At 37.6% G+C, this 26,177-nt stretch overlaps 1 protein-coding gene across 7 annotated transcripts in view; it reads right to left on the reverse strand.

Annotated features, from left to right (window-relative positions):
* MSH4 (mutS homolog 4) overlaps positions 1–26,177 on the reverse strand; it is an 88,204-nt gene that overhangs the window by 1,859 nt on the left and 60,168 nt on the right. For 2 of the 7 annotated variants that reach the window (XM_081490163.1, XM_081490162.1), the window contains exons 16-19: positions 23,969–24,087; positions 22,323–22,451; positions 10,407–10,581; positions 4,164–4,252 (exon numbers count right to left, since the gene is read on the reverse strand). In XM_081490163.1, coding sequence (XP_081346289.1) covers positions 4,164–4,252; positions 10,407–10,581; positions 22,323–22,451; positions 23,969–24,087 — 512 coding nt within the window. Of the gene's footprint in view, positions 1–4,163; positions 4,253–10,406; positions 10,582–22,322; positions 22,452–23,968; positions 24,112–26,177 lie in introns of all 7 variants that reach the window. The other 5 variants (XM_081490161.1, XM_081490160.1, XR_014053590.1 and 2 more) reach the window with 3 other exon arrangements.

The following is a 26,177-nucleotide window of genomic DNA, read 5'->3' on the forward strand; positions in this document are numbered from 1 at the left end:
TATAGGTAAAAATTAAAATATGATTCTTATTTTGGCAATATTCTATCTCCTTTCATAGAAATAAGAATTCAATGGTTAACCATTTTTTTTGGATAAGTCAGTCCCATCCACCTAGCAAAGAATATACCAGAAGAAATAAATATTATTTTGGAGAATAAAATTTCTCATGAGTATTTACTACTTTATGACAGATCCTTAATCCTTGAAAACCAATTTTCAATGAAAAAAATCTGCTAAATGGTTCAAGTTTCTCAATACAACACCAAAAAGTAATAGAAAATCCACCAGAATTATGTCCTACAAACACTTTATCATTGAAAAGTTATGGGAAAATAACATTCTGCTCATTACTACGCAGTGTTCATAATTTTAAATGTCACTCAGAGTACTACTCTGCTATCTCCTACTTTAATTCCCCAGCAGATAAACTGGTGGACAGAATGGGGCATCAGTAAACTGCCCCTCAAGAGAGTTCATACATAGAAATTGCTAGAGTCTAAAAGAAAATACTGCTTCAGGGATAAATTACATTTTTTAAATAAGCAAATAAATAGCTAGTTATTATGCCTTAAGTCTTAACAAAGTATACATAAGGATACCCAAGAAATAATGCTTAAAATGGGACTCTTCTAATACTTTGAAAGACGTTTGGATATTCAGTCCTTGAATACCTCCCTTCAGGGTTGGGAGTGCAGCTAGAAAATTCTTCATTCACTTTTTTGCCTGAGTGAGACAGAGGAATCAGCATTTTTTCAATCTTAACTTTTTATGTAAAGACTTAGTTTCCGTTCACTAAGGGAAATACAATCCTTTCAACTCCTCCTCAATAGCCAAGAATTTTAGGTAGCCAGGAACTCCTTCTCAATAGCCAGGAATTCTTCTCTCTCTGTCACTATAGAAAAACTGCATACGACTCCATGAGCTAGAACACTGATCCATCCATCTAGCTGATATACTGATTGATTAACTATCCATTTATCATTTAAACAACAATTATAGCTATTATTATCTATATTGCAGACCCCATAAGTTGTATTTATGACTACAGGGGATACAAAAATGTCATCCTGATATGATAATGGAACTCAAAAAGCTCAGTCTTACAGTGAAACATACACCTTTACAAGCAATTGATTAATCATGAAAAGTTCCATAAGGGAGATACAAAAATGTTCAGAGGAAAGAAAGTTCACTTCCAGCTTGGGTCAAGAAAGGCTTCAATAGGATGAAGTATGGGTAGCCATTCCTCTCTCCAGGGGATCTTTCGAACCCAGAGATCAAACCCAAGTCTCCTACATTGCAGGCAGATTCTTTACTGTCTGAGCCACCAGGGAAGCCCCATTTAAAATGAATCTTGATGGATAGAAGAGCCTAGAAGGAAAGATATTTCAGATGGAGGAAACAGAGAGAGCAAACACGTTAGAAAATGTGGTACACAATCAGGTCAAAATGATGAAATGACAAGTAACTCAATGTGGCAGAAATGTAGAAAAGGGAGGGAACCTACTGCATAGTCCTAATGAGATGTAATTGAGAAGAATTCATAGACTCTTAAGCATCCATGGGAGATATGAAAGTGAAGACATGAAAAGGTTTCTTAAAAGATGAGAAATTTAATTTTGGACCTATCGAAGAGAAAATATAAGTTAAGCTTTTAAGAAGAAATATGGAGAAAAATATATAGTCAAAAAGAAATGAAAATGGAGGCTGAGAAAAGGATGAGAATCACCAAGAGTATAGAATTCTAAACAAAGACATGGTAAAATCTTAGGAATACTTCTATTTGGTAGATGGAATAATAGAAAGCACCAGTGAAGAAGGGAAAGAAGTAATCACCAAAGACGTAGAAGAATGAGAACTACTCAGTAAAATATTCAGCTAAAGAGAGGTTATATTAATTTGCAGTGGATAAAATTAGCCTGTCTTGAATATATTTTGAGCAGCATCAGGAAATCTAAAAACTGGAAGACTACTGGAGAGGTTGCCCATAATTGGAACTTGGCAAGAGGAATTCTGAAGAACTAGGTAATAAGAGGCTCTTCAGAACTGGACCACTGCCAAAATCACTGGTGAAAAATTCCAGTGGAATAACTAGGCAAGTAAAGTCATAAAAGCCGTTGAGGTCAAAACACTGATGGATGTGAAAAACAAAAACAAAAACTGAAGGCAGGTTAAGAAAGAGTAAAAGATAAAAGAAAGGTTAATACTGAAGAAAATTTATACTGCACCTAGTTTAGTTTACTGAACACGATGGATTCTGAAAATAAGATAAAGCAACCCGGTGCAAAAAAAAAAAAAAAGTACCAAATTTTCAGTTACCAGATGTAAATTCAGTGCTGGATCTACTGCTTCCTAGCAAATCACTTTATCTCTGTGAACCTCAGCTGCAAAAATGTAAGTAAAAATGATAACTTCATTATTTATCTTTCATTAAACCTAACTGCTTCATGAAGAGTTATGAGGCTTATATATGATAATGGATACAAGAGCTTTGAAAATTATTTTCTTTTTTTTTTTTTTGTATTTGTTTTGCCATACATTGACATGAATCCACCATGGGTGTACATGTTTTCCCCTTCCAGAACCCCCCTCCCACCTCCCTCCCCGCCCCATCCCTCTGGGTCATCCCGGTGCACCAGCCCCGAGCACCCTGTTTCATGCATTGAACCTGGACTGGCGATTCGTTTCACATATGATAATTTACATGTTTCAGTGCCATTCTCCCATATCTTCTCACCCTCGCCCTCTCCCATAGAGTCCATAATACTGTTCTATTTGTCTGTGTCTCTTTTGATGTCTCGCATAGGGGGTTATCTTTACTGATTAACTAAATACCATATATATGTGTTAGTAAATTGTATTGGTGTTTTTCTTTCTGGCTTACTTCACTGTATAATAGGCTCCAGTTTCATCCACCTCATTAGAACTGATTCAAATGTATTCTTTTTAATGGCTGAGTAATATTCCATTGTGTATATGTACCACAGCTTCCTTATCCATTCGTCTGCTGATGGGCATCTAGGCTGCTTCCATGTCCTGGCTATTATAAACAGTGCTGCGATGAACATTGGGGTACACGTGTCTCTTTCAATTCTGGTTTCCTCGGTGTGTATGCCCAGCAGTGGGATTGCTGGGTCATATGGCAGTTGTATTTCCACTTTTTTGAGGAATCTCCATACTGTTCTCCACAGTGGCTATACTAGTTTGCACTCCCACCAACAGTGTAAGAGGGTTACCTTTTCTCCACACCCTCTCCAGCATTTATTGCTTGTAGACTTTTGGATAGCAGCCATTCTGACGGGAGTGAAATGGTACCTCATCGTGGTTTTGATTTGCATTTCTCTGATAATGAGTGATGTTGAGCATCTTTTCTTATGTTTGTTAGCCATCTGTATGTCTTCTTTGGAGAAGTGTCTGTTTAGTTCTTTGGCTCACTTTTTGATTGGGTCATTTATTTTTCTGGAATTGAGCTGCAGGAGTTGCTTGTATATTTTTGAGATTAATTGTTTGTCTGTTGCTTCGTTTGCTATTATTTTCTCCCATTCTGAAGGCTGTCTTTTCACCTTGCTTATAGTTTCCTTTGTTGTGCAAAAGCTTTTAATTTTAATTAGGTCCCATTTGTTTATTTTTGCTTTTATGAAAATTATTTTAAAAGATATGAAATGTTCATAGTGTTTCTTTCTTTCTTTTTTCTTTTTGTTGGCTGTGCCAAGTCTGAATTGCAGCATGTGGAATCTTTACTGTGGCATGTTGGGATCTAGTTCCCTGACTAGGGATCAAGCCCAGGCTCCCACATTGGGAACGTGGAGCTTTAACCATTGGACCACCAGAGAAGTAGCATGATTTTTATGTTTAATGCTTATTTAAAGAGATTTCTTTTCTTATTATAAAGTCAGTGTGGCAATAAGCACCAAAGGAACTGAACTGTTTATAACTTTTGTCTCCTATCTTATTAGTTAGATTTTCTAGGGACAGTTATAATACAGCAAACTAAAAAAGTTTTGAGAAGTAAAAAGGATTTTCTTTATTTAGGAAATAGGTTATTGTTTTAAATGTTTTAATTATTACTTATTATATATTTAGACCCAAGACCATAATAAACATGTACACTAAAAGTATTTTCTTAATTTGAAAAATAATTCTTATTGCTAAAATTTCCTTACCAAAATCTGTCTGGTGATACGAGTTGTGATGTCTTTGGCATCCAAGACAATTGATGGTGGGAGTGATGACACCTCTGCAGCTTTTAATCCTAAAATTATAAACAATGGGAGTTCAATATTATTACTTGTAGTTTTGCTATGTTTGTTTTAATCAGTATTAATCTTTTCTTCACAGATTTAAGCTCCCTTTCTTAGGCATATATGAACTACTTACATCTTAAAATTAAGTTTTTCCAAGTTCTGGGTGCCAACTTACCAATTATTAGATTTAATTACTTGCTAAGACATGTAAGACAAATTAGAATATCAATTATCTCTCAAGATACCTCTGAGACAGAAAATATGAAAGGGAAAGGAAAAAGGTAATTAGAAAATCAGATAATAGTAATAACATTGAAATGCCAACTACAAATTCAGTTGGTTTATAAGTTAAAAGGACATAACAGGTTTTGCAGGATAGAATAAAGTGTAGTCACAGATAAGCTTACAGCTGAATATCCATATATTTAGTAGATCAATGAGAGAGGAATTTCTCAGAAGCCATAACAGTAGGTGAGTACTCCATGGAAATTCAAATACCAGTAATATTCTCATGGTCTTAGATTTTTATTGTATCAGTGTCTCATAGATTTTCTATTATATGCTAATAGTTTATTATTGCTTTAGAGGCAATAGAAGCAACATCAACATTTATTTAGAAGTTACTAACTGCTGGGCACTGTCCTAGACAGTTCATATTTGATAATTCATTTAATCCTCACAAATCCACACATATTACCATTTAATAGATGAAGCTGAAGCTTATAAAGTTTAAATATCTCATACAAATTAAGTTATAAATTTGATTTTCCCATTTCAAATAGCAAAGCAAAGATGTGTTTTTTACTCTCGCAAAGAACAGTCATAGCTAAAATAATTTTGGGAAATTTATCTGTAAAAGTCCAGTTTGTGGGTCATCTGCATGGTAGCTCTATAGTGGGGCTAATGGCAATTTCCTCCAAGAGGACTTATGCCATACGCCAGGCCTCCCAGGTCTGCTGTAGCCAGATCCCTTGTCCTGCGGCAGGTAACTGCTGTTCCATTCTTCCGCAGCAGACACTCAAACACTCAAAAAGCAGGTCTGGCTCAGTTTCTTGTGGACGTTGCTGCTCCCTTCCCTGGGTTCTGGTGCGTACAAGGTTCGTTCGCTCCCTGAGTCCCTCTGCTGAGTCTGAGATTTGATTTTAAAAAATGATTGCATCCCTCCTACCATCTTGTTGGGGCTTCTACTTTGCCCTTGGACACAGGATGTTTTTTTGGTGGGATCCAACATTCTCCTGTAGATGGTTGTTCAGCAACTAGTTGCAATTTTGGTGTTCTCACAGGAAAAGATGAGTGCAGTTCTTTCCACTCCACTATCTTCAGTTCCGTTCAGTTCAGTTGCTCAGTCATGTCCGACTCTTTGCGACCCCATGAATCGCAGCACGCCAGGCCTCCCTGTCCATCACCAACTCCCAGAGTTTACCCAAACTCATGTCCATCGAGTCGGTGATGCCATCCAACCATCTCATCCTCTGTCGTCCCCTTCTCCTCCTGCCCCCAACCCTTCCCAGCATTCGGGTCTTTTCCAATGAGTCAACTCTTCGCATGAGGTGGCCAAAGTATTGGAGTTTCGGCCTCAACATCAGTCCTTCCAATGAACACCCAGGACTGATTTCCTTTAGGATGGACTGGCTGGATCTCTTTGCAGTCCAAGGGACTCTCAAGTCTTCTCCAACACCACAGTTCAAAAGCATCAATTCTTTGGTGCTCAGCTTTCTTTATAGTCCAACTCTCACATCCATACACGACCACTGGAAAAACCATAGCCTTGACTAGACAGACCTTTGTTGATAAAGTAATGTCTCTGCTTTTTAATATGCTGTCTAGATTGGTATTAACTTTCCTTCCAAGGAGTAAGCGTTTTTTAATTTCATGGCTGCAATCACCATCTGCAGTGATTTTGGAGCCCAAAAAAAGTAAAGTCTGCCACTGTCTCTACTGTTTCCCCATCTATTTGCCATGAAGTGATGGGACCAGATGCCATGATCTTAGTTTTCTGAAAGGTGAGCTTTAAGCCAACTTTTTCACTCTCCTCTTTCACTTTCATCAAGACACTTTTTAGTTCTTCTTCACTTTCTGCCATAAGGATGGTGTCATCTGCATATCTGAGGTTATTGATATTTCTCCCAGCAATCTTGATTCCAGCTTGTGGTTCATCCAGCCCAGCGTTTCTCATGATGTACTCTGCCACTATCTTAGATTGAGATTGTACCAAAGCAGTTCTCGCACTGGTGCACAGTTCTAGGGCCCACAACAGACTTCCCAACCTGGGAACCTGGCAAAGTGCCTGAGAACACCCAGGGAATTTGACTTTGAAGGCCAGAGGGATTTGATAACAAAACTTCCAAAGGACTGGGAAAACAGACTCTTTGGGGGCACAACAAAACCTTGTGTGCACCAGGACCCAGGAGACAGGAGCAGTGACCCTGCAAGAGGCTGAACCAGACTTGCCTGTGAGTGTCCAGGAGTCTCCGATGGAGGTATGGGTCAACAGTGGCCTGCCACAGGGTCAGGGGCACTGAACACAACAGTCCGGGGAGCTGCGTTGTACTGTGGTAAGTCCTTTGAAGGAGGTTGCTATTACCGCCATTACTCCTACACTACAACCACATCATATCAGCAGAAAATTGGATTACAGATGTACTGAGGATGGTCCCACCCATCAGAGCAAGAAGCAGTTTTCCACACAGGGAGTCCCTCCCATCAGGAAGTTTCCACAAACCTCTTATCCTCATTCATCAGAGTGCAGACAGAATGAAAACCACAATCATCACAGGAAACTGATCACATGGATCACAGACATGTCTAACTCAATGAAACTATGAGCCATGCTGTGTAGAGCCACTCAAGACAGACAGGTCATGGTGAGGAGTTCTGATAAAATGTGGCACACTGGAGAAGGGAATGGCAAACCATTTAAGCATTCTTGCCTTGAAACCCCATGAACAGTATGAAAAGGCAAAAATATATGACACTGAAAGATGAACTCCCCAGGTCAGTAGGGCCCAATATGGTACTGGAGAAGAGTGGAGAAATAGCTCCAGAAGGAATAAAGAGGCGGAGCCAAAACAGAAACAACACCCAGTTGTGGGTGTGTCTAGTGGTGAAAGTAAAGTCTGATGCTGTAAAGAACAATATTGCTTAGGAATCTGGAATGTTAGGTCTGGGTTTCCAGGTAAATTGGAAGTGGTCAAACAGGAGTTGGCAAGAATGAACATCAACATTTTAGGAATCAGTGAACTAAAATGGACTGGAAAGGGTGAATTTAATTCAGATGACTATTATATCTACTACTGTGGCGAAGAATCCCTTAGAAGAAATAGTGTAGCCATCATAGTTAACAAGAGTCCAAAATGTAGTACTAGGGTGCAATCTTAAAAATGACAGAATGGTCTCTGTTCATTTCCAAGGCAAACCATTCAATATCACAGTAATCCAAGTCTTTGCCCCAAACACTAATGCCAAAGAACCTGAAGTTGAGTGGTTCTATGAAGACCTACAAGACCTTTTAGAACTAACATCCAAAAAAGATGTCCTTTTCATAACAGGGGACTGGAATGCAAAAGTAGGAAGTCACGAGATACCTGAGTAACAGGCAAATTTGGCCTTGAAGTACAGAATGAAGCAGGGCAAAGGCTAACAGAGTTTTGCTGAGAGAAAGCACTGGTCATAGCAAACACCCTCTTCCAACAAAACAACAGATGACTCTACACATGAAAATCACCGGACGGTCAATACCAAAATCAGACTGATTATATTCTTTGTCGCTGAAGATGGAGAAGCACCATACAGTTAGCAAAAACAAGACCGGGAGCTGACTGTGGCTCAGATCATGAATTCTTTATTGCAAAATTCAGACTTAAACCTAAGAAACTAGGGAAAAATCACTAGGCCATTTAAGTATGACCTAAATCAAATCCCTTACGATTATACAATGGAAGTGACAAACAGATTCAAGAGATTAGATCTGATAGACAGAGTGCCTGAAGAACATTATACAGGCGGCAGGATCAAAACCATTCCCAAGAAAAAGAAATGCTAAAAGGCAAAATTGTCTGAGGATGTCTTACAAATAGCTGAGAAAAGAAGAGAAGTGAAAGGCAAAGGAGGAAAGGAAAGATATACCCATCCAAATGCAGAGTTCCAAAGAATCGCAAGGAGAGATAAGAAAGCCTTCCTCAGTGATCAATGCAAAGAAATAGAGGACAAAAACAGAATGGCAAAGACTAGAGATCTCTTTAAGAAAATGAGAGATACCAAGGGTGCATTTTGTGCAACGATGGGCACAATAAAGGACAGAAATGGTATGGACCTAACATAAGCAGAAGATATTAAGAAGTGGCAAAAATACATAAAAAACTACACAGAAAAGATCTTAATGACCCAGATAACCACAGTGGTGTGATCACTCACCTAGAGGAAGACATGTTGGAGTGCAAAGCCCAGTGGGCCTTAAGAAGCATCACTACGAACAATGCTAGTGGAGGTGATGGGACTCCAGCTGAGCTATTCCAAATCCTAAAAGATGATGCTGTGAAAGTGCTGCATTCAATATGCCAGTGAATTTGGAAAACTCAGCAGTGGCCACAGGACTGGAAAAGGTCAGTTTTCCTTCCAATCTCAAAGAAGGGCAGTGCCAAAGAATGTTCAAACTACTACACAATTGTACTCATCTCACATGATAGCAAAGTAATGCTCAAAATTCTCCAAGCTAGACTTCAGCAGTACGTGAACTGAGAACTTCCAGATGTTCAAGCTGGATTTAGAAAAGGCAGAGGAACCAGAGATCAAATTGCCAACATCCATTGGATCATTGAAAAAGCGAGAGAATTCCACAAAAACATCGACTTCTGCTTCATTGACCAGACTAAAGTCATTGTGTGGATCACCACAAACGGTGGAAAATTCTGAAAGTGATGGGAATATCAGACCACCTTACGTGCCTCTTGAGAAATCTGTATGCAGGTCAAGAAGCAACAGCTAGAACCAGATATGGAACAATGGACTGGTTCCAAATTGGGAAAGGAGTACATCGAGGCTGTATATTGTCATCCTGCTTATTTAACTTATATGCAGAGTAAATCATGCGAAATGCTGGGCTGGATGCAGCACAAGCTGGAATCAAGATTGCCAGAAGAAACAGCAATAACCTCAGATATGCAGGTGACACACCCTAGTGGACGAAAGCTAAGAGGAACTAAAGACCCTCTTGTGAGAAAGAGGAGACTGAAAAGGCTGGCTTAAAACTCAACATTCAGAAAAAGAAGATCATGGCATCTAGTCCCATCACTTCTTGGCAAATAGATGGGGAAACAATGGGAACAGTGAGAGACTTTATTTTCTTGGGCTCCAAAATCATTGCAGATGGGGACAGAAGCCATGAAATTAAAATACGTTTGCTCCTTGGAAGAAAAGCTATGACAAACTTAGACAGCATGTTAAAAAGCAGAGACGTTATTTTGCCAACAAAGGTCTGTAGAGTCAAAGCTATGGTTTTTCAGTAGTCATGTATGGGTGTGAGAGTTTTAAGACTTAAAATTTAATTATCAAGTTCCCCAAATTTGAAGAAAACAGAGGAAGGACCTTGTTACTAAAAGTGTCTAAGAAATATATAATTTCCAATTCAGTATATAACTTTTAAGTATAACTAAATTGCTGCTGCTGCTGCTAAGTCGCTTCAGTCATGTCCGACTCTGTGCGACTTTCAAGTATAACTAAATTGCTGCTGCTGCTGCTAAGTCGCTTCAGTCATGTCCGACTCTGTGCGACCCCATAGACGGCAGCCTACCAGGCTCCTTGGTCCATGGGATTTTCCAGGCAAGAGTACTGGAGTGGGGTGCCATTGCCTTCTCCATAATTAAATTACACTTTCCGAGGTATAGAAACTATACTTCTGGGGCTCCCGTGTATTATAATTCTACATAGTTACTGTTAATATATTTTTAAAACAAGCTTAATACATAAAAATGTGAATTTGACATAGAAAGTACAGTCTTAGAGCATATAAGCATTCAAAAGAATGAAAGATAAAATTGCTTAGACTGATAGTCAAATAAACAGGAAAGAAAGTTTATCTTATGAGAATATATAGTATTTCAGCATATACATACATGTATATACACATATATATAGTATACACATGTAAAATTTTTATATGCATACCATAATTTTTTTCTTCTGTGAGTCCCTTAGAAAGTTTGTAGGTATACAAGATTGCTTCTTTATTTCTTGAAGTGTTCTTTACATGTTGAACTTGAAAATGCACGTTTTCTACGTTAGGATACAGAACATCTATCTGGCACAGTTCCAGGAAATGTGTAGCAAACAGTGTAAATGCCTAGAATATATAATGAATATCAGTATTTTTAAATGCACTAGAAAATTTTATTTTAACTATTTAAACATAAAATTTATTTTAACTTATTAAGTAGCTTTGCAGAAATGTAATGAAACTGGTGAACTTTGAGGCTAACGTGGTCAACTCATCTTAAAATGTTTTGAAATTTTATATTCAATGAGGGAAACATTTATTATGTTTACACAAACACATGTATGTTACATTATGGAAAAGAGAACAAATGCAAAAATCCTAAAAGAAAGAATCTGAAGATATTGAAAGGATGACGTTTACCAGAAATATAGCTATTAACTGAGGTAATCATTTACTAGAGAAGCTACCCACAAACAAAATCATAACATTTTCCTCACTTACAAAAAAACTTTACTTTAAAAGTAGATTCTTCCCATATAAGTAGTTTAGGGAAAGTGAAATCAGTGGATTCGGTATTTGAAACTGCATAAGTTTTTGCTTTTATATTTGTATTATGCTAGGGTTAGGTACTTATAGAGGGGGAAAAAAAGGTTGAGAACACTGCTTAGTACAATGACTCTTCAAGTTTAGCAATCCCCTGGGGAGTTTGTTAAAGATGTAAATTATTGATGCTTATCCCCCTCACATTCTCAATCAGCAACTGTAATTTAGGGCCCCAGGAAACTGTATTTTCCCTAAGCACCTTAGGTGATTTTGATGGAGATGGTTCAAGTGACTTAAGACCAGCACAGTGGCTTCCTGCCCTGTGTTCAGAAGCAGATATGACTAATTTTAAGACACCAGTGAGAAAAGAAATATATGATTAGCGGAAAATTTAAATAGTAAAACATTAAAAAGCAAATATTTGACTGGCAAATGACTATCAGTTATGGAAAGGAGTTAACAAGGGGAAGGAATGGTTTTGTGTATGACAGAAAAATATGTAGTAAATCTCAACTATTAAACAAATCAAAAGGGGGTATAAAACAAACAAAATTTATAAAGCAACAGGAAAATTTTTTCTTAGAAATTTATTTTTGGCTGTGTTGGGTCTTCATTGCTGCCTGTGGGCTTTCTCTAGTTGTGGTCAGCGGGAGCTACTCTATAGTTGCCGTGCATGGGCTTCTCATTGCAGTGGCTTCTCTTGTTTCAGAGTACGGGTTCTAGTGTGCATAGGCTCAGTAGGTGCAGTGCACGGGCTTAGTTATCTTGCAGCATGTGGAATCTTCCCAGACCAGGGATCAAACCCATGCTCCCTGCACTGGCAGTTAGATTCTTAACCACTGGAAAACCAGGCTAGTCCCCAAAAAATGTTTAGAAACCCAGTAAACTATTTAGAAGCTAGAAACCATGTTCATAATAACAATTATGTCCTCAAATTTTATGCATGCATACTCAGTTGCTCAGTTGTGTCCAACTCTTTGTGATCCCAGGGACTGTAGCCCTCCAGGCTCCTCTCCATGGAATTTTCCAGGCAAGAATATTGGAGTGGGTTGCCCTTTCCTACTCCAGAGGATCTTCCTGACCCAGGGATCAAACCCACATCTCTTGTGTCTCCTGCATTGACAGGTGGATTCTTTACCACTGTGTCACCTGGGAGGCCCATATTGTTAATCAGATACATGCAAATTAAATTGTGAGGTATCATCTTTTATATACTACAATATCTTTTTTTATTAAGACAGTAAATTTGGTTCCCTCATCATTGCTGATGGCATTATAAACTGCAACAGCCCTTTGGAAAGTAGCATTGTGGGCTGTTTAATCAGACCCTCTGGCTTTATCACCTCCACTTTGCTGCCTGCTCTAAGCAGTGCCAGCCTGTTGACAGCAACCCTGTCTTGGGTCCTGTTCTGCACACATCCTCGACCAGATGAATCCTCACACTTTTCTTGTGATGTACTCATATTTCACCCCCTGTAAGAGGTGCTCTTACGTCCTTGTCTATCAAATTTTATATATCAAATCAATCTATTATAGTAACTCCATAAATTCTATTTCAAGTTAATTTGATTTAACAAATAATTATTCAGAACCTTTATATTGCTAAAACTGTACTAGGCAGTAAAGATACTAGGTTAGAAAAATAATAATTAACTTTAAGCTCCTTAAAAGTAAGTAGCAGTAATTATATTTTTACTATTAAGCCAGCTGCTTCAGGATAGTGGAGAACGTAAGACAAGTGAATTCCATGAACATGAGCTCATGGCACTGCATTTGCTATGAAGTGAGTTCCTTAATCAGAAGCAGTTCTGCAGTTCTGTGTGGAATATCGTGACAGTGAATAAAGCATTCTGTTAGGTTCATGGGTGGCAGTTTTTGCAGAAGACATACATTCAGGGAAGGCAAATCTGTATCCAGCATAAGTATCCTAGTCCAGTAAGAACAAACTGCTGCCCTTTTCACAGTGGAAGTGGCCCAACGTAATCAACCCCCAACAGGTAACAGGCTAATCACCTCAGGGAATGGCAATGTATCAGAGACTCAGTTTTGGTCACTGTAGCTGGCAGACTGGGCACTCAGGGATGGTTGTGGCCAGGCTGGCCACGGTGAGTGGAAATCTATGTTGCTGAGCCTATAGATAACCTCCATCCATGCCACTGTGGCCGCTTTGTCCATGAGCCTATTGGTGATGGCAGGGTGGCTAGGGAAAGAGGCTGAATGGTATCCACAGAACAAGTCATCCTATTCACTTGATTATTAAAATTCTCTTCTCCTAAGGAAAAAAGAATTCTCTTCTCTTGAGGCCACTCTTTGGTGAATATTCACATAAGATAAATATCTTTACATTTTTTTACCTATTCTAAGAGATTTATCCACATTCTTCTTCAAATATCCTTGCCACCAGTTTTCCAAAAATGTTCCTTTGAAGTCTCAGCCAGACCACTGGCCACAGCCCATGAATTGATATATAATCACATATCTGGCCATTTCTCCTTATAAGCAAAATGAACAACCAGGTACAATGCTTGAAGTTCTGCCCAATCAGATAATTTTCCTTTACCAGTGCTCTTTGGGGACTAGAAAGGGACTATAGTACTAGAGCTGTTCACTTTTGGGTGACACCTGAATGTCATGCAAAACCATGTAAACAAGGCAATTCTCCTCCCCTGTCAACTCTCTAAGAGGCAACTGGTACAAAGTGAGAAAGAGAAAGCAGTATAGCAGGAATGAGCAGTTGGGCCATTTCATCACGTAACTTACTTGTGACTTCAGGGCCTCTCTGGTCCAATCGTGTCTATACCCCTTCCATTTGATGATGGAGTACTGCTATGCATGCCCACCTTTAACATTCAGCTCATAATGGGCAGCTCAGGTCACATAATAATTTGGTGGCCTGTAGTTAATCATTCAGTCTCTACTAAGGCACAGAAGCTGGCTATAAGCTGTTGCTCAAAAGAAAAGTAGTTATCTACAGAGGATGGCAGAGCTTTGCTCCAAAGTCCTAATGCCCTGTGCTACAATTCACCTACAAACAGCCTGTCAAAGAGTCCAAACAGCACCTCTCTATGTCACTGACACTTCAGACACTACTGGATCTGCTTGATCATATGGCCTAAGTAGAAGAGCAGCTTGCAGGGCTGAACCTGTTGCAGACTACCACACCAAGGTCACTTGGTAAATGGGCTGAAGTAACACATCCAAAGGAGAAATAGGTTGTCTCTAAAATCCAAAGAGGGTAACAATGCATTTTGTGTTTTTTTAGAGGGGCCAGATTTAACAACTTATCTTCCACCTTAGAAGTGATATCTCAACATGCCCCACACCACTCAACTCCCATATATTTCACTGAGGAAGAAGGCCCCTGTACTTTTTTCTTTTTTACAAATTGTTTTAAATTGAAGCATAATTAATTTATATATAAGAGATAGGGATGGGAGAGATGGGAATACCAGACCATCTAATCTGTCTCCTGAGAAACCTGTATGTGGGTCAAGAAGTAACAGTTAGAACCCTGTGTGGAACAACTGATTGGTTCAAGACAGAGAAAGGAGTATGACAGGGCTCTCTGCTGTCACTCTGTTTAACCTATACGCTAAGCATACTATGAGAAATGCCAGGCTGGATGAGTTACAAGATAGGCAGGAGAAACATCAACAGCAGCAGATATGCGGATGATACCACTCTAACAGCAGAAAGCGAAGAGGAACTAAAGAGCCTTTTGATGAGGGGAAGCAGCAGAGTGAAAGGGCCAGCTTAAGACTAAATATTAAAAAAACTAAGATCATGGTATCTGGCTCCATTACTGCATGGCAAATGGAAGAGTAAAAGGTGGAAGTAGTGACAGATTTCCTCTTCTTGGGCTCCAAAATCACTGCGGACAGTGACTGCAGCCATGAAATCAGAAGACCAGTGCTTCTTGGCAGGAAAGTGATGACAAACCTAGACAGTGTATTGAAAAGCAGACACATTACTCTGCCGACAAAGGTCCATATAGTCAAGGCTATGGTTTTCCCAGTGGTCATGTGCAGTTGTGAGATCTGGACTGTAATGAAGGCAGAACACCAAAGAATTGAGGCCTTCGAACTGTGGTGCTAGAGAAGACTCCTGAAAGTCCCTTGGACTGCAAGGAGATCAAACCAGTCAATATTAAAGGAAATCAATCCTGAATATTCACTGGAAGGACTGATGCTGAAGCTGAAGCTCCTGTATTTTGATCATCTGATGAGAACAGACGACATTGGAAAAGTTCCTGATGCTGGGAAAGATTGAGGGCAGAAGAAGAGGATGTCAGAGGATGAGATGGCTGGACAGCATCACCCATGCAATGAACATGAACTTGGGAAAATGCCAGGAGATGGTGAGGGGCAGGGAGGCCTTCCATACTGCAGTCCATGGGGCTGCAAAGAGTGGGACACGACTGGGCGACTGAACAACAACAACAATAATTTAGTGTTGCGTTAGTTTCAAGTATATAGCAAAGTGATTGCATTATACATATATATATTTGAGTATTCTTGCCTGGGAAATCCCATGGACAAAGGAGCCTGGCAGGCTACAGTCCATGGGGTCACAAAAGAGTCAGACACAACTTAGTGACTAAACACACACACACACACACACACATATATATATATACACACATTCTTTTTCAGATTCTTTCTCATTATAGGTTATTATAAGATATTGAGTATAGTTCCCTGTGCTATAAATGAGGTCTATTGTTTACCTATTTTATATTAGTAGTGTGTATATATTAATCCCAAACTCCTAATTTATCTCTCCCCTAATCCCTTCTTTCCCTTTTAAATTTGTTTTCTATGTCTGTGAGTATATTTCTCTTTTGTAAATAAGCTCATTTGTATCATTTTTTTTTTAGATTCCACATATAAATATATGATACTTATCTTTCTATTTCCGATGTTCTTCACTTAATATGATCATTTCTAAATCCATTCATGTTGTTGCAAATGGCATAATTTCATTCTTTTTTGTGGCAGAGTAGTATTCCATTTGTATGTATGTATGTATATAAATACATACACCCACACACACACACACCACATCTTCTCTATCCATTCATCTGCCAATGGATTACTTCCATGCCTTGGCTATTGTATATAGTGCTGCCATGAACATTGGGGTACATATTTTTTCAAAGTTTTAGAGTTATAGAGTTTTCTCTGGATATATGCTCAAGAGTGGGATTGCTGGATCATATGTAACTCTAGTTTTAGTTTTTTAAGAAACCTTCATACTGTTCTTAGTGGCTGCACTAATTTACATTCCAACCAACACTGTAGGAGGGCTCTTTTTTCTCCATATCTTCTCCAGCATTTATTGCTTGTAGATTTTTTTAATGATAAGTTATTCTGACTGGTAAGAGGTGATAACTCACTGTAGTTTTTACTTGCATTTCTCTAATAATTAGCAGTATTGAACATCTTTTCATCTGCCTGGTGGCCATCTGTATGCCTTCTTTGGGGAAATATCTACTTACATCTTCTACCCTTTTTTTGATTTTTTAAAATATTAAGCTGTATGAGCTGTTTGTATGTTTTGGCAATTAAGCTCTTGTCAACTGAATCAATTTGCAAACATTTTCTCCCAGTTTGTAGGTTGTCTTTTTGTTTTGTTTATGGTTTCCCTTGCTGGGCTTCCCTGGTAACTCAGACAGTAAAGAATCTGCCTGCAATGCAGGTGACCTTGGTTCGATCACTGGGTCAGGAAGATCCCCTGGAGAAGGGAATGGCAACCCACTCTAGTATTCTTGCCTGGAAAATTCCAAGGACAGAGGAGCCTGTCAGGCTACAGTCCATGGGGTTGCAAAGAGTCAGACACAACTGAGGAACTAACACTTTCACACCTTGCTGTGCAAAAACCTTTAAATTAAATTAGGTCCCATTTGTTTATTTTTGGTTTTATATTCATTACTCTAGGAGACAGATCCCAAAAGATATTGCCGTGATTTATGTCAAAGAGTATTCTGCCTACATTTTCCACTAGGAGTTTTATAGTATCTGGCGCAATGAGGTCTTCAATCCACTTTGAGTTTATTTTTGTGTATGATGTTAGAGACTGGCCTAATATCATCCTTTTAGATGTAGATGTCCAGTTTTCCCAGCACTACTTATTAAAGAGACTGTCTTTTTTCCATTATATATTCTTGCCTCCTTTGTCATAGATTAATTGACAATAAGTGCATGGGTTTATTTGGGGCTTTCTATCCTGTTCCATTAATCAGTTTTTGTGCCAGTACTATACTGTTTTAATTACCATAGCTTTGTAGTATAGCCTGGAGTCAGGGAGTCTGATTCCTTCAGCTTTGTTCTCCTTTCTCAAGACTGCTTTGGCTATTTGGGGTCTTCTGTATTTCCATGTAAACTTAAAAGACTTTTGTTCTAGTTCGATGAAAAATGCCATTAGTAATTTAATAGGGATTGCACTGAATATGCAGATTGCTTTGGGGAGTATGCTCATTTTAGCAATATTTATTCATCTAATCCAAGAACACAGTATATCTTTCCATCTATTTGTGTCATCTTCAATTTCTTTCATCACATCTAACAGTTTTTGGAGTACAGGTCTTTAGGCCCCTGTATTTTTGTAGGATTAATCTCCCTCCTCTGACATGCAGATGTCTTACCAACAAGTCTAGAGTAGTTGCTACTCTGTGCTCACTAGGTCCAATCAGAATAATGTTACCAATGTAATGGACCAGTATGATATCTTGTCAGAAGGAAAATAATCAAGATCCTCACAAACTAAATTATGACAGAGTTGGAGAGTTGATATATCCTTGAAGTTGGACAGTGAAGGAGTATTTCTGACCTTGCCAGCTAAAAGCAAGCTGATTCAGATATGGAGAAAAAAATCATTGGCTAGCTCAATTAGCCACACAAACCAGGTACCAGAGGATATGTTAATATGCTCAAGTAATGAAACGTCATCTGGTAGAAATAGCTGCAAGTACAATCACCACCTGGTTAAGGTTACAATTATTCACTGTCATTCTCCAAGGTCCATCTGTCCTCTGCACAGGCCAAATCAGTGCATTAAATGGGAATGTGCTGGGAATTACCACCCTTTCAACTTTCAAGTCCTTGATGGTGGCATTAGTCTCTCCAATCTTTCTAGGAATGGGGTCCTGCCTTGGATTACTATTTTCCTATATAAGAACAATACTGTTGATGTTCAGTCACTAAGTCGTGTCTGACTCTTTGTGACCCCATGGACTGCAACACGCCAGGCTTCCCTATCCTTCACTATGTCCTGGAGTTTGCTTAAACTCAAGTCCATTGAGTTGGTGATGCCACACAATCATTTCATCCTTTGCCACCCACCTCTCCTCTTGCTCTCAATCTTTCCCAGCATCAGTCTTTTCCTGAGTTGAGTTAGCTCTTCACATCATGTGGCTAAAGTATTGGAGCTTCAGTTTCAGCATAAGTCCTTCCAATGAATATTTAGGATTGATTTTCTTTAGGATTGACTAGCTTGATCTCCAAGCTGTCCAAGGGACTCTCAAGAGTCTTCTCCAGAACCACAATTCGAATACATCATTTCTTCAGCACTCAGCCTTCTTTATGGTCCAACTCTCATATTCATAAATGACTACCAGAAAAACCATAGCTTTGACTATATGGACCTTTGTCAGCAAAATGATGTCCCTGCTTTTTAAGACTCTGTCTAGGTTTGTCATAGCTTTTCTTCCAAGGAGCAAGTGTCTTTTAATTTTGTGGCTGCAGTCATTGTCCTCAGTGATTTTGGAGGCTGCAGTCACTGTCCTCAGTGATTTTGGAGCCCAAGAAAATAAAGTCTGTCACTGTTTCCACTTTTTCCCCATCTATTTGCCATGAAGTGATGAAATCAGATGCCATAATCTTAGTTTTTTAAATGGTGAGTCTTAAGCCAGCTTTTCCACTCTTCTCTTTTACCCTCATCAAAGACTCTTTAGTTGTCCTTTGCTTTCTGCCATTAGAGCAGTATCATCTGCATATCTGAGGTCATTGATATTTCCCACAGCAATCTTGATTCCAGCTTGTGTTTCCTCCAGCCCAGCCTTTCACATGATGTGCTCTGCATATAAGTTAAATAATCAGGGTGATAATATACAACCTTGACATACTACTTTCCCAATTTCGGACCAGTCTGTTGTTCCATGCCTGGTTCTAACTGTTGCTTCTTATACTGCATACAGGTTTCTCAGGAGACAGGTAAAGTGATCTGGTATTCCTATATCTTAAGAATTTTTCAGTTTGTTATGATCCACAGAGTCAAAGTCTGTAGCATAGTCAATGAAGCAGAAGCAGATTTTTTTTTTTTTTTTTGGAATTTCCTTGCTTTTTCTATGATCTAGGAACATACTGGTGGCTTCCATTTGGTCTCTCCTACCATAATAGTCCTCATTTCACAAAGTCATCCTCCTTGTTTCTTGTAAGTGATTAATTAAGAGTATCCATGATGATATTTTGCACATTTGTATTGGTAGATTACACTATGGACTACCAGTGCTTTCTCTACTACTGAAAATGGAGTCATTAGTATTAAAATCTAATAAGATTAGAAAGTCAATTCCAGAAAGTCTAGAACAGACTCAAAACATTCATTCTTAAATATCTGTTCCCCTAGAACCACTCTTGATAACAATCTGTATTAGGGTTCTCCAGAGAAACAGAATTAACAGGATGTGTGTGTGTGTATGTGTGTGCATGTGTGTGTGTCTGTGTATGTCTGTCTGTAGAGAGAAAGAAAAAGATTTACTATAAGGAATGGGCTCACATGATTATGGAGATTGACAAGTCCCCAGATCTGCAGTCATCAAACTGTAGATTCAGGAAAGCTAATGATGTCATTCTGCTCCATGTCTAAAGGCCTGAAAATCAGGAGAGCCAATAGTGTAGTTCTAGTCTAAATGTTAGTAGACTCAAGACCCAGAAAGAGCTGATGTTCCAGTTCGAGACCAAAGGCAGGAAAGAACTGATGTTCCAGATCAGAAGCAGTCAGGCAGGAGTTTCCTCATACTCTAAGAGGGTCAATTTTTTTGTCATATTCAGGCCTTCAACTAGGCTCCACTCAAAAGTGACAGGATAGGGCCCACTCACATTAGAAAGGGCAATCTGATTTACTCATTCTACTATTAATTCAAATACTAATCTCATCCAGCAACACCCTCACAGATACATCCAGAAAAAAAAAATGTTTGACCAAATGTCTGGGTACTCCATAGTCCTACCAAGTTGACATATAAAATTAAGCATCACCATTACTAATTAGCTTTTAATCTCAATAAGTAATATATTCATCTTATTTATATGAGAAATTCTTATCAACTGAAATAGATTCAGAATTACAAAGGCTAATGTTATCTATGAACATTAGTTTTAACTTATCATATAACTTTCTCCAAGTATGAAATAAGATTTTTTTCAAAAAAGAATGAAAAAAGACTTGTTAAAATTTATTTATTTTTGCTACACAAGGGCTTTCTCTAATTGTGGTGAGCAGGAGCTACTCTCTAGTTGCAGTGCATGGGCTTCTCATTGAGATGGCTTCTCTTTTTACAGAGCATGGACCCTAGAGCAAAACAGGCTCAGTAGTTGTGGTGTCCAGGTTTAGCTGCTCCATGGCCTGTGGGATCTTCCCAGACCAGGTATTAAACCTTTGTCTCCTGCATTGGCAGGTGGATTCTTAACCACTAACCCACCACATAAGTCCCAAAAGAAAAATTTTTTAAAAAGAAAAATCAATTTTGAAAGGGGAAGATTCCCTAGTGATCCAGTAGTTAGGACAATACCACTAGTCCACTGCAGGGGCCATAGGTTCCATCCCTGGTCAGGGAACTAAGATTCCACATACTGCAGGGGGTGGCCAAAAGTTTTAAAAATAAAAAAAATAATAAATGTTTAAAAAATGAAAACAAAGGCAAAAAAAGATTTTTCTCATTCTATATATAATAAATCACTGTAGGCTCTTACTTAAGGTACAGAAACTCATCTTAGGAATATTTTAAGGTACTTTAAATATATAAAAATATTTTTAAGCTTTTTCATACCAATATATATTTTGATTGATTATCTAAAACACTGTTTTACAAATCACCTTAATAACAGAGCAAAATTCATAGTCTGTTTTACACAGCTGATTTATGAAAAAAAAATTTTTTCTAAAGGAATGAAATCTTAAAGATTTTCCATAAAGTGACTTCAGACGCCTAGTTAACTTCATATTGTGACATTACAGTAAAAGTTATTACACATGGACTCAACTGAAATGTCTTCATGTTTTGCTATTTAATTTGATTAAATTAAAGCCAAGTGACTAGTTTTGATATTATTGTTAATTCTTGATTTCTTTCTTTCCTTATCTATATCATGACTATTATGTTAACTGTTTCTGCTTCCATCAGAAATAAAGTAACAAAAATGTAAATGCTATGTTTTTATTACCTACATGGCTTAAAGAGCTATCTACAGGCGCCTATAAAATTTACTTGTGATAAATCTATAACGGATACATTAAAAAAGGACTCAACACCATTATTTACAATTGCCAAGGTATGGAAACAACCTGTGTCCATCAACAGATGAATGGATAAAGAAGATGTGATGTATATGTGTGCATGTGTGTGCTTGTGTGTGTGTGTGCTTATACATACAAATACATAAATAAATACTACACAGTCATAAAAAAACATGAGAGATTTTAAATTGAAGTACAGATGACTTATAATATTTCAGATGTATATCAAGAGAACATATACATTCTTTTTTCATATTCTTTTCCATTATAGGTTATTACAAGACATTAAATACAGTTCCCTATGCTATACAATAGGTCTTTATTTTTATCTATTCTGCATTGGTTAATCCCAAATTCCTAGTTTACCCTTCCCTACTTTTCCTTTTGTTAACCTTAAATTTTTTTTCTGTGTCTGAAAAAAGAATGAAATTTTTCCATTTGCAACAGTATGGATGGACTTAGGGGGCATTATGCAAAGTGAAATAAAATAAGAGAAAGACAAATACTGTATGATATCACTTATATGTGAAATCTAAAAAATACAACAGACTAGTAAATAAAACAAAAAGAACAGACTTAAAGATACAGAGAACAAACTAGTGGTTACTAGCGGGAAGAGGGAAGGAGGCAGAGGCAAAATACAGGCAGAGGGAAAACAAAAGCAGTTATCACAGGACTGTATGACTTCATCTGTGTGAAACTTTTGAAAATTGTAAGGCACTATACAATTTAAAAATTTTTTCTTTCAATAAACAAAAAATTTTAAAGGACTCAAAATTAGTGTATTTAAAATAAATAGAGAGGAATACCTTTAAGCTCAGCAGATGTTCACAAACAGCATAACAAATGCCAATACCTTCTTCTGTATTAGTACCTCTGCCAAGTTCATCAATTAATATGAGTGACTTGTCATTAGCATTATGCAGAATATATGCTATCTGAAAATATAATTCCAAAATTATTCATTTCAACCAAACAGCTGTCACTATTATAGCAAAAAATGAAGAAAAATCCAGTTCCTTTATTAGTTCATTTGAAATATATTTTGACAGAGAAAACCTGCTGAGCAGAAACTAACACATTGCTTTTCTTTCTAAAAATCTCATTACTAATAATTCCAGTAGAACAGCTGATGTGTACATAAATAGACATATGCATAGAGTAAATAACAACTATCTAAAATATTGATGAATCAGATACAGTGAAATAAAGCAATGAATTAAATGTTTAAATAAAGCACAAAGATGGTCATTTTCTTGTTTAAGAGAAAGTTGCCCAGTCGTGTCTGACTCTGCGACCCCGTGGACTATACAGTCCATGGAATTCTCCAGGCCAGAACACTGGAGTGAGTAGCCTTTCTCTTCTCCAGGGGATCTTCCCAACCCAGGGATCGAACCCAGATCTCCCACATTGCAGGAAGATTCTCTATGAGCTGAGCCATAAGGGAAGTCCAAGAGTGCTGGAATGGGTAGCCTATACCTTCTCTAGAGGATCTTCGTGACCCAGGAATCCAACCAGGGTTTCCTACATTGCAGGCGGATTCTTTACCAACTGAGCTATGACGAATCAACTGATGTCATAAACACCCTAAACTATCTCTCAGTTAACATCTCTATAGTCAGCAAAAATGAAAAGAAATATTTAGAAAAAAGCATCCAAGTCCATTGACTTCTGAGTAAAATAAATTTAAATCATGCCTGATATAGAATTATGTTATGACACAACTGTTAACCATCATGGCCATTTTACCTTTCCATGGGACTAAGCTTCTTAAGAGCTAGGACCATTTAAAAATATGCCTCAAGCACCTAGTCTATTGCTATATTCCCCCATCGTTATTCAATACATACTAAATAATTATATAAATATCACATGTGGTAGGCAAATGATAATTTTATTCCCTATCTAAAGAAAATTAGTAAACTATACAATGATCCAATAATCCATATTTACTAAAGATAGGCCAAGAGTTATACTGAATTCCTTTAACCCTTCAAGTTTATTTGACATGTGCTCAGGTCAAAAATAGGTGCTGATACATACTTTGGTATAGGAAGTGAAAATTCCACAAGAGCACAAAAAGGGTGATTTTTAAAAAACCATTTAACACAGTGATCTTTTATTTTAAAATCAAGCCTAACTATGCAAAATGTTTCTGAACAGGTCATCACTCTCTGAAGTCTTTTATATATCCCATATAAAAACATGAAAGCATGTTTTTATCATTCAATAACACTAGCTTTTTCTTTAAAGCTGTATTTTTCAATAAAACATTTACTTCCATTTCCACATAAGACAGAAATTAGGAAGCTGTCTTTGACTGCCCTCTGGCTCTTGTAGAGGAGTATAAACACATCTGCAAGCTTTAATATAAAAATACTTTCTTATGTTATAATTGACCATTAGCAGGATAATTCAATATGTTTTTAACATAAGGAAAGTTGAGATCAGGTACCTCTTTCATTTCCTTCATAAATGTTGATGAATTTGTTTCGATATCATCATCAGTACTTATTCTTGTAAAAATTTGTTCAGCAATTCTAAAGGAAGAATATTCTGCTGGAACATATGATCCTATAAAATATAAGTCAAAGTAAACTGAGATGCTTTTATAAAATATAAGCACTACTAACACTTTGCACTTTCCACCAATTCATATTATTTAGTAGCCTATCTAAGGATTAATGTGGTGGAAAGATCACAAGACATGGAATTAGAAGGCATGACCCCAGTTCTGTCATTTATTTTAAAACCTTGGACACCACTTAAATTTTCCCAGCTTCATCTTCCTCACATATAAAATGGAAATGCTTACCCTACCTACTGTACAGTTATTTGGAAGTGGAAAAAAGACAATACATATTTGAGTACATAAGAAAGATTTGTTATAAATTTGATAAAAATTGTTAAATAGTATAGTCAGATGATACAAAATATTCAAAATATGAAAATCTGAAGGAAATTCTTATGAAGCTCAAGTTGATAAAATCATTATAGAAAGATATATTAAGAAATAGTTGTTATTAGAAAAGTACAGAACCATCTACAATTAGAATGAATGCAAAACATTAAATTTTTTATTAAGGTGAATTTTTATTCACAAGATGGTTTCTGTGTGAGAAATATCAGGCTAACTAACCTAAAATATTCATCTCTTGAAAACAAATCAATCTGATTATTTATACCTATCGCTATACAAAATGGGATACAAAAAGCATTCTAAAACCATAAGAAGATAAAAATATACAAATAATTAAATGAAAAAAGTGTCAAATATACAGAACTCTGTATAGAAAAATGTGAAATAATGGGAGTGAAGAAACAAAGCCAGATTATTTCAGGATTTAAAACAAAGACAAGGGTGAAGAATAGGATCTACTTTTGCATAATAAGGAATAGCAGGAAGAGAAAGCAATGTTAACATAATATTAATATCAATGCAGATAATAATAATAAATATGATGACATCACAGAGAGCAAATAAATACAACATTCTCACAGGACTGCCAAAATGATCACATAGGAAAAATAAATGTGAAAGTACCAAGTATAGAATATAGCGTATATGGTACATATGGTTCATATTTTCCCTTCTCTCTTACCTCCACCAAAAAGGCTCTTAACATATCTTATCATTGTATCACAGAAGCCTGCTGGCTGGTATTTTGCTTCTAATCTGGCTCTTCTCTAACCTTACAATAGCCAGAGTGATCTATCTAAAACTCAAATCCAATTATGCCATTCTTTTGCTAAAACATCTATAGCTCCCTATAGATATCTGGATAAGGTTCTCTCTCCTCCATTAAATACCTAAGGCCCTTCACAAACTGACTCCTGCCCATCTCTTCAGCTTTAAGCCTGCCACTTCTCACAGTCACTCTTTATTCTACAAAGCAAAAGAACTACTAAGCCTCTGAACTCCTTGTAGCTACTTGGGAATATCATGCTGTTTATTGCTTCTGTGCTTTAGAACATGCTCTTACCTCTATTTTCTCTCATACCTTTCCTTTAAGACCATAGCATTGTGTGTGTGTGTGTGTGTGTGTGTGTGTGTGAGTGCTAGTTGCTCAGTCATGTCCGACGATGCTTTGCAACCCCATGCAACCCCGTGCGACCCCATGGACTGTAGCCCACCAGGCTCCCCTGTCCAAGCAAAAATACTGGAGTGGATTACCATTTCCTTCTCCAGCAGGTCTTCCAGACCCAGGGATCGAACCCGGATGGAGCTCCTGCACTGAAGGCATATTCTTTACCATCTGAGCCACCAGGGAAGGTGTGTGTGTGTGTGTGTGTGTGTGTGTGTGTGTGTGTGTGTGTGTGTGTGTTGTGTGTGTGTGTGTGTGTTGTGTGTGTGTGTGTGTGTGTGTGTGTGTGTGTGTGAACAGCATGATATTCCTAAGGAGCTACAATGAGTCCAGAGGCTTAGTTTTTTTTTGTTTTTTTTTGCTTTGTAGAACAAAGAGTAGTTTAATCTTTACAACACTTCTTAGACATAGGTACTATTATATTTTTCATTTACAGATAGAAAAACTAAGGAGGTTAAGTATTTGCCTAATATCACACAGCCAGTAACTACAAAAGCTAGGCCTAGCTCTAAAGCCTATATTCTCAACTTCCATGCTTTTCGAGTCCTACTATTATTTCCTTTATAATCTGATTTTTAT

This window comes from Giraffa tippelskirchi, chromosome 5 (genome assembly GCF_054371585.1).
Source record: "Giraffa tippelskirchi isolate mGirTip1 chromosome 5, T2T-mGirTip1v1.2.pri, whole genome shotgun sequence".
NCBI lineage: Eukaryota > Metazoa > Chordata > Mammalia > Artiodactyla > Giraffidae > Giraffa > Giraffa tippelskirchi.